This window comes from Furipterus horrens, unplaced genomic scaffold (genome assembly GCF_987537825.1).
Source record: "Furipterus horrens unplaced genomic scaffold, mFurHor1.1.pri manual_scaffold_11, whole genome shotgun sequence".
NCBI lineage: Eukaryota > Metazoa > Chordata > Mammalia > Chiroptera > Furipteridae > Furipterus > Furipterus horrens.
This window is the reverse complement of record NW_028327181.1, coordinates 79,772,764-79,780,976: the sequence shown is the minus strand read 5'-3', so window position 1 is coordinate 79,780,976 and position 8,213 is coordinate 79,772,764. Positions and strand designations below refer to the sequence as shown.

Here is an 8,213-nt window from a genome sequence, read left to right as displayed (position 1 = left end):
ATAGCATGTAAGTGCTGAGCAGGTGCTACATATGCTGCGGGGCCCAGTCTGATGTCAGTCACGGGAAACGGAATTCAGAAAACATGCTTATTTTTTGGTGAGGGCCATCAGAAACCACTAGAAGCTGTGTGTCCAAAGCTCACAGCATGAGTGGATGCTAAGTGTCAGGCCAGGCTAACCTAGACAGAGAAGGTTTACATAAACTCAGTTCCTGTTGCCGATGCAGGCTTGAGGGAGATGGAGACAAGGTGAAAGTCCTACCTCCCCAACTACCAGACCCTTTCCCAGTGAGAGGGGCAGCTCCCAGGCCCAGGCGTCTGGTTGCCGACATGACCTCACACAGTTGGAAACACCCTTCTTAACAAATGCCCTTGCTTCTCCACTGGTTCCTCTTTCTGCGTGGGAGGCAGGCTGGGGAAGGAAGCAGTGAGTGGCGTATGTCATGCTGGTCAGGTCAGGCATAGTGTTTGGGGGGCGGAATCTTGTTGGGATTCCCAGGCAGGCACTAGGGGCTTTGGCTGAAACTCAGGTTTTGGTGCTTTGGTGGTAGACATGGTGGAGCAAGACCTTGGACCAAACAGATGACCTGATTTCTCTTCCTGAGCCCCTGCCCTTTTTTTCCCAGTTTTCCCCTCCTGGTGCCAAGGCCATGATGAAGTGATGACTGATAGAGGCCTTAGGAAGTTCCCTGCATAGCTGTCCAAGCCCTTGGTGGCTAGAAGACTCAAGTGTCAGGCCTTCCCTTGAGTTTGAAGAAGCACTGACCTGAGGTGGCCTTCCCTAGAGAACTGGGAAAACCCATACTAGGAGTCTGGGATCTTGTTTCTCTGAGAAGTCTGATTGGACTGGGCTGGGCACACCTGGGGGCCTGTTAGAGTAGTTAACGGGACGAGAGGCTCTGTGCTCGGTGTCCCTCATACCCAGCTAGCCCCCACTTTCTGTGTGCATCTAAGACGGCCTCTCCTTTTTGCCTCATGAAAGCCAACACTGTTCAGCTGCCCAGCCTCGCCACAGCTGTGCCCAGCCAGCAGCGGGGAGACAGGACCGATGGCCCCAAGCTGTAGGACAAAGCCAGACCTAGCACACGCAGCCCTCGCCCCAGGGAAGATGAGCTGGGCACAGAAGGGTGAGAGAGACTGGACACAGCTAGGATTAACATGATTTATTTCATTATCAGTCATACAAGTAGCTGAAGTTGGGCAAAGCCAGAATGGTAACTCAAATCCCAAGTACTTTTGTCAAGTGACAACTTAATTAGCAAGGCCCTGTTACTGAGCAGAAGGTAGTGGAGGGCACCCAAGGAACCACAGCCCTCGTAGCAGTGGTAAAGGCCCTTCCCAAAGGCACCAAGTGGGGCTTAGCCCTTAACAGTCAGGAGTCTGCTCCATTGGCTCTTAGTGCCCACCAAGCCCCCTTTAGAGGAGACCCAGAGGCCTCCAGAGGCACCAGGAGGCGAGATGGGCTGGGCAGACTGCAAGACTGGGGCTTCCCCGCCAAGCACTGTCTGGCCTCGATCTCCCATCCATACAGCAGAGCCACACCACTGGAAAGGGTGGCCACCCCATCCCCTTCCAGGGCTGAAGCCAGCAGGCAGCCCAGGGTGTGGCTGCTGCTGATTTTCTTCCCTAGTCATCAAACTGTTACCTAATTACAGTGTGAAGAAGGAAGGGACCAGGTACTCAGGACCCAAGGTGAGAGGCAAGCCCCTTTTTTTACCCTGGTAAATAACCCCAGCTTTCATGGGGCTATACTGATTAAGAAATGGGATCAAAGCCCAGGGATCCTCCCCTCTCACATCCACCTCTGCCACCAGTGTTCCATGGCTGTAGGGACATGTAGCCCTGAGGACTCTCCCCCAGTAGCCAGCCCTGAGCAGAGCTGCAGACCTGGGCTAAGGGCAGTAGTAGCTGAAAGCAGGCTCGGGGTTGTGGCTGCAGCTCCAGGCCCAGCTCTGCCCAGCCTTACCAGCTTTGGTCCAGGTTCCTGAGTGGTACCTGCCCCCCACCCCTTTGTGTTGAAAGCTTGAGTGTTAGACAGGAAGAGGGTAGACAGAAAAAGAGCGGCAGTTATTTTACAAGTTCTTAAAAAGTTATAGGAAGGTTAACTGAGTAAAAAAAAAATCTTAAAGATCAAGCAGAGGGTGTGCTTCCCTCTTAACCCCCTTCCCTTCTAAAGAGCAAGGAGCACATGAGGGGTGGTGAGAATGCTCAGTTAATGGTGCAGGACTGAAAGGCACCCCCCCTGCGACCGCCATGTGTGGGCACAGGTTTCCCCTTTCCGTAGTAGCCCGTGAAGATGGCCCTGACCTTCAGCTTCTTAGCCAGGTTCAGCATCCAGCGCCCATTGCCCAAGGAAAAGAGCTTGCCCCGGGCGAGCTCACCCACTTCCTCTCCTCGGATGCCCCCCTTCTCCTGCCGCACAATCTCCAGGAGGTCAAGGCCCGTCTGCACTGCCTCCACTTCATCCGCACAGCCCAGCGTGATGTGAGCACGGCTCCCCCGGGGCAGGCTGTCGGAGGGAGACAGCTTGTCCACGTCACTTGGCCACAGCGGCAGCTCCTGCTCACTGAGCTCCACCTGCGCTCCCGTCGTCTTGGGCGTCACAAAGAGGGCGGAGATGGTCAGTGTGAAGGCCTTGGAGTAAGACTTCTTCACCACCTGTGGAGAGAGGGGATGAGGACTGTGCCAGAGGTGGTGGCCTCCAGGGAGGACAGCTGCGAAGCTTGGGTCTGACAGGTGAGCACAACCAAGCAGGCCCTTTGAGATAGGCACGTCACCCACCAACTCCATAACACACAGTTTGTATAGTGTTGGGGGTGTCTTTCCACTGACTGTTGACCGATGTGAAAAAAACTAAGGTGTCAGAGAGGCAAGGGTTAAAAGACTTACAGAGTTCAAAATTTAGTCCCATCCCCGCCCTCACCCCCACTAGCTGCAGGGCAGTGAGCAAGCTTATTCATCTGTAAAATGGAAATGACACTAGAACTCTTGTGTGAAGATTAAAGGAGTGACTAGGTGAAGAGCTTAGAACAGTGTTGGGCACACAGCCAGTGCTGCTGTCATTACTATTCAGCTCCCAGGTGATACGCACCCTGGTAGCCAGGCTATATCCTGGAGGGCAGGGTGAGGTGAGAAAGAAATGCCTTTGAGCAAAATCTCTGTACACCTTGGTTTACATCTGATTGCACATCTGGTTATATCTGATTCACTGAGAAAACCCATCTCTTCCATCCGACCACAGAAGTCCCATTTTTGCTCACAATCCTTTGTCTCAAGTGTCTAGCATATAAAAGATGCTTAACACATAATTGCTAAATGAACGAGTGGTTAGAGATGGTAGTGGAAAGTGTTACACACTTACGCAGCTGTGCTAAGTGCTAGGAATACAGGGCTGAACCAAAATAAAACATGCTCGCCCTCAGGGAGCTTCCATTCGAGTAGGAGACCATTGTCCACACAAGTAAATGGCTACATTAACCTAGGCAGAGAAGTGGGTGGAGGGTCAAGGAAAGCCTTGTGCTGAGAAGCAACCTGAAGAAGCCTAGAGAGCCATGTACACCCAGGCAACAGATCACCATGTCAGAGGCTGTGGGCAAGGATACCAGCTGTGAAGTGAGGAAAGGGTACAGGTACCCTTAAGCCAATAAGCCTCACTATCCCTGGACACTCCCTACTCTGGGGCAAGGCCAGTCCTCAGACCTGGGGACAGAAGCCTCAGAGCACCAGGCTCCTGCGGGACATGAGACTCCTAGCCTGTGGGACTTAACGTAGGCTTACAGGGGCCAGAAAAGGAGCCTGCTTCCAACCGGTGTTCTCCATTAATCTGCAGAAGAACCGGCACTGGAGGCCGGCTGGGAACAGATGTGAGGGCTGGCAGCAGCGCCAGCCGGGCCCCAGAAAGGGCGCCTGAGGTCTGTAAAACTAAGCCATCCAGAAGGGTGAACTGGAGCAAATGTCATTTTTCTTGAGCTGCCATCTGGTTTCTGGACGCTGCCTTAGGCCACTACCCACACCTTCCCCACCTCTGCTGGTGTCCCTGGGAAGCACTCACCTCCTGCTGGGCATATTCCTCTGCACCTGCAGCCTTCCCGTAGTCACAGAACTTAGTTGTGCAGTGGAGCATGCCTGGAGGTCTCTTCCCAAAGTAGGTGACCAGGTCAATCTTCTCCCTGGGTTCATCCCCAGAGACAACTGCAGGGAGAAAGAGTGAGGTCATCAGGGCAAAGCAGGAGCATCCCATCGATCAACAAGACCACTGAGACCCAGAGTAAAAAAGTCAGCATAAATTCTCAAGCAATCCACCGTAATTCATTTATTTGTTAGTTGATCAAACAAATAGCAGCTCCAGAGCTATAAGAAGGTGCTTAACTTCCCTAGGGCTTCACATTATGTAGATTTTGACATCTGTTCCCCACACCTGAACACTAAGGCACTGGTAACCCAGAGGTGGGTAACATAAGCCAAAGGAATGAGATTCACCAGCATCACATCTACAAGGGGAATCCACAGGTCATGGAAAGTGGGGAAGAAAAAAAGATGGTTAGGAACTATGTGATCAATGGAAGGAGCAGGAAAGAGCATAATTAACATCCCAGTCCACTTAAAAACCATTTGACCTGGGTCAAGTGACCTTATCTGTCAATGAAGTCCACAATCAGGGTGACCATACATCCTAGTTTTCCCACAGCCACCCAGGTAACAATCATTAGCACCTATTTCATTCAGTGGGATAGTTAACTGGTCACCATACTACGCTGCATACCTTGCAGTCTCGTCTGATGTGTGAGAACCTACACAAGGCCTGGGATATAATGGGATGACATGTGGCTGGTAGACATGACGAGGTTTGGAGTAACTGATCTCAATTTCAGACTCCAGGCCTTTGGGCTAGCTTAGAAGTCATTAGGTTTATCCCCCAGAATCGAGTCCCTGTGAGGATTTCCCTCACTCCACGGAGGAGGCCTCTACTTTGAAAGCAGACCTTATTCTTGGCCCAGTACATTGTCCTCCTGTATCCCGGGCAGAAAAGGATTCCAGTTTATAAGGGTAAGAAGCAGCTTCAGAGGCAGTCACTGTCTAGGGCAGAGCCACCAGCTCTAACCAGGAGCCCTGCCTCCAGAATGCTTTTCTCAAGCTATTCACAGGCTCAGGACTCAACCTGGCCAGTGGCACTGCAGGCTCCACCATTCCCTGGTTCCCAGCATTCCAGCTTTAGATGCTGAGCAGAGTTCTCTGAGAACGCAGACACAAATTACCTGCCTCTGAGCAATGCAAATATGGGGGTAGGGGAGGGGGCACTTCAAATATGAACATAACCTAAAATTAGGGGGAACCACAATGGGTTCAATGAACAGATGGATTAGTGGGTGACATATCCCTAAGAGGCTGCTGCAGGAGAATGCGGGCCACCAGGCTTTCCTTCTCCAAACCTACCCCATCACTGCAGCAAACAGCCCTTGCCTGTGGAGAACCCTGGGGAAGCCCCTGCTGGAGTCAACAGAGTGCAGGCTCTTACTGTGGCTTTAGGCAAACCCCACAACCCTTCTGGGCCTGTTTTCCCATCTGCAAAACAAGGGCATTTAGACTAGGTGGGAGGCTGTTCTTTGAAACACAGGATGCCACAGGGGGGTGCACTGGGTAGCCCAAGGCCTGGGAGTCATCCCCAATAAAGTCACAACAGTCCCAGTTATGTTTTTGCAGCATAGGATTCCAGAGAACATTTTATTTTAGAAAAAAAGGTTCTTCTGCTAAAAATGAGTTTGAAAGCATTGGACCAGATTCTTCCTCTAAGATTATATGAAATGCTGACATATTTTCTGGTATGACAGTAATTTGTTTTGCCTACCTCTAAAACAAGGATCAGTGGTCTAGCTTCCCCTGGGCTGGGGTGGGGGGTGGGCAGCCGGGGAGAAGGGTGAAGTGGGAGGGAAGCACCTCTCCCTGGTACTAGGTGAGCCTCCACCCCGTCCTCACTTGTTCCCAGTGTGCTGAGGACACTGTGGTCCTGTGCACACAGCACAAGAATGAGGCTAACTGCCCTCACCCTGTCCACCCTGCCACCTACAGTGTCTCAGCTCCTTCTTGAAAGCCTTGTGGTTCCCCAGCTCATCCAAGAAGGTCTGGCCAGCTTTTCGGAGGCTCTCAGAACTCTTCTTGCTCAGGAACCAGCCAAAGTAGAGTGGCAGGAAGTCCTTCTCCAGCCCAGGCTTCAGCTTCTTCAGCTCATCAACTGACAGCGACCACTGGCTCTTCTCCTTGAGCTGGGCACAGTCTAGCCGCCATGCTGTCTTGGGCTCCACCAGTACCACCTGATACTGGTACTGGTCGGCTATATCAAAGAGCTGCTCCAGCCGCTCCCGGTCATGGTTGGTGTCATCCAGCACAAGGACTCTGATGTCCCGGCGGCAGCAGTCAACCAGGTCCTTGTCCAGCCGCTTGTATATCTCGGAGGAGCTTCCTTGAGCAGGGGTGATCTTGTAAGCGTCAGCAGACACCATCTTGGTGCTGTCACGGTACCTGTCTGTGATGACCCGTGCCAGAGTGGACTTGCCGCTCCCTGGCAGGCCGCGAAGGATGAAGAGTGTCTTGCACTCTTGCAGCGTGCACACCGTCTCCTCATCCTGCAGGAAGGGAAACTGCAGCTCAGGCTTGTCCTTGGCCCCTAAGGATGACATCTTGCGGAAAAAGATCTTGGGCAGGAACGTATGGCTCTTTCGAGAGAAGCCTCTATTCTGTGTGAGGAGAAGAGGAGCAGATGTCAGCCTGGTCACTCGTGACCCCCCTGCTCACTTGTCTCAGGCCTCATTCTAACCAGGAATCCCTCCCTACTTGGTGCTCTCCAGCCCTGACTTAACAGGTACCCTGGGTGTTGTGGGTGCCTCCCAAGCTGCCAAGTAATGAACTTTCTCGTCTCTCTTCTGGTTTTGGAGGATGAAGAGCATCCTTGTCCAAGCTGTCCTGTACTCTTATTCGCCTCTAGTTAGAACTGCAGCCCCAAGAGGCCCCCACTGCTGCCACCTCTAAAGGTAAATGTGCTGGAAGTGTATGCAGGGAGGGCCTAAGGCAATGGTTCTGCTGGTGGACCCCCTAACTTATATTCTTTGCGCCTATTAGGGATGAACTCTTCAGAGGTAGGCATCTTATATCTGTGTACAGCCACAGCAGCCCTTGCTCTGAGTGTGCAGAGGAGGGTGTGGGTGGAGAAGGGTTACCCAAAGACCGCCTCCCTTCCCCCAACAATGGCAGCAACAGATAATACCCTCTTGTCCGGGATGGGGGGGACAATGGTCCCACAGAAGGACTGGTGGGGGGCAGGGCAGGAGAGCGCAGGACAAAGGGCCTCATTCACCACGCGTGCTACCTCCTCCTCTGCTCCCTGCCCCCCCAGGTCCTGGTCTTCGTGCCTGCACCAGGACTGGGCAGTACCGGGCACCTGCCTTCAGGGTCTAGCTCTACCCACCATTTTGCTGTGTGTCCCAGCACCTTTCTCAGCCACTTGTTTTCCTGCCAGCTCAAAGCCACAAGAGATAAGTTTTTACTGCAAACTCTTCTCTACACCAACTCCACTTCCCGCCAGCACCCTGAGCTAAGCTGGCACACTTTGTTCCCAGGCAAGGCCCTAGGGCAGGGGAAGGCGAGGAAGGCCCGCCCGGCGAGGGAGCGGGGCACATGCCATTGGGTCAGCAGCCCCTGAGTCCTTGGTCTTCCAGCGGTCGCCCCCGCCCCACTGTCTTTGCCTTTCCCCTACCTCAGGGATGCACCGGACTGCCAAGAAAGCCTAAACTAAGCCCGGAACCTCCGGGTCTTGTTTGCATACCACTTCCTCCCGAACATCTCCCAAAGCCCCTGTTTTCGGTTAAGGCGCTACCCCGTGCCCGGCCCGCTCATCTCCCGGCCTTCCCGCGCATGCTCACCATGATATCAGGGGACGGGGCGCCGCCGTCGCCGCCTTCGCAGGCACTAGCTCTCCGGGGCCGCCCGCCTGCGCGGAGGGACACGGAGCCCAGCGATGGTGCGACCCCGCCGCCGTGCCGCCTTTCATAGCCTGGGGGGGGCGGAGCGTTTGGGGGCGGGCCGCGGAAAGGGGGCCGGGCCTGGGCGCGCCTTCTATTCTGCGCACGCGCAGCAAATCGAAACTGACCAGGCGCGGGGTGTGGATTCCGGGAAGTGTCAGCGCGTGGGGCTGCCTACGGGAGCGCACACCTGCGGCGCACC

The 8,213-nt window shown here is 53.9% G+C and overlaps 1 protein-coding gene across 1 annotated transcript; it reads right to left on the bottom strand.

Annotated features, from left to right (window-relative positions):
- Nucleotides 1-1,147: 1,147 nt before the first annotated feature.
- CNP (2',3'-cyclic nucleotide 3' phosphodiesterase) lies at nt 1,148-8,051 on the bottom strand. The gene is made up of 4 exons (XM_090292691.1): nt 7,913-8,051; nt 6,064-6,730; nt 4,051-4,190; nt 1,148-2,657 (listed from the first exon to the last, which is right to left on the bottom strand). The coding sequence occupies exons 1-4, from the start codon at nt 7,913-7,915 to the stop codon at nt 2,208-2,210; spliced, it is 1,260 nt and encodes a 419-aa protein (XP_090148817.1). The 5' UTR covers nt 7,916-8,051; the 3' UTR covers nt 1,148-2,207.
- Nucleotides 8,052-8,213: the final 162 nt, after the last annotated feature.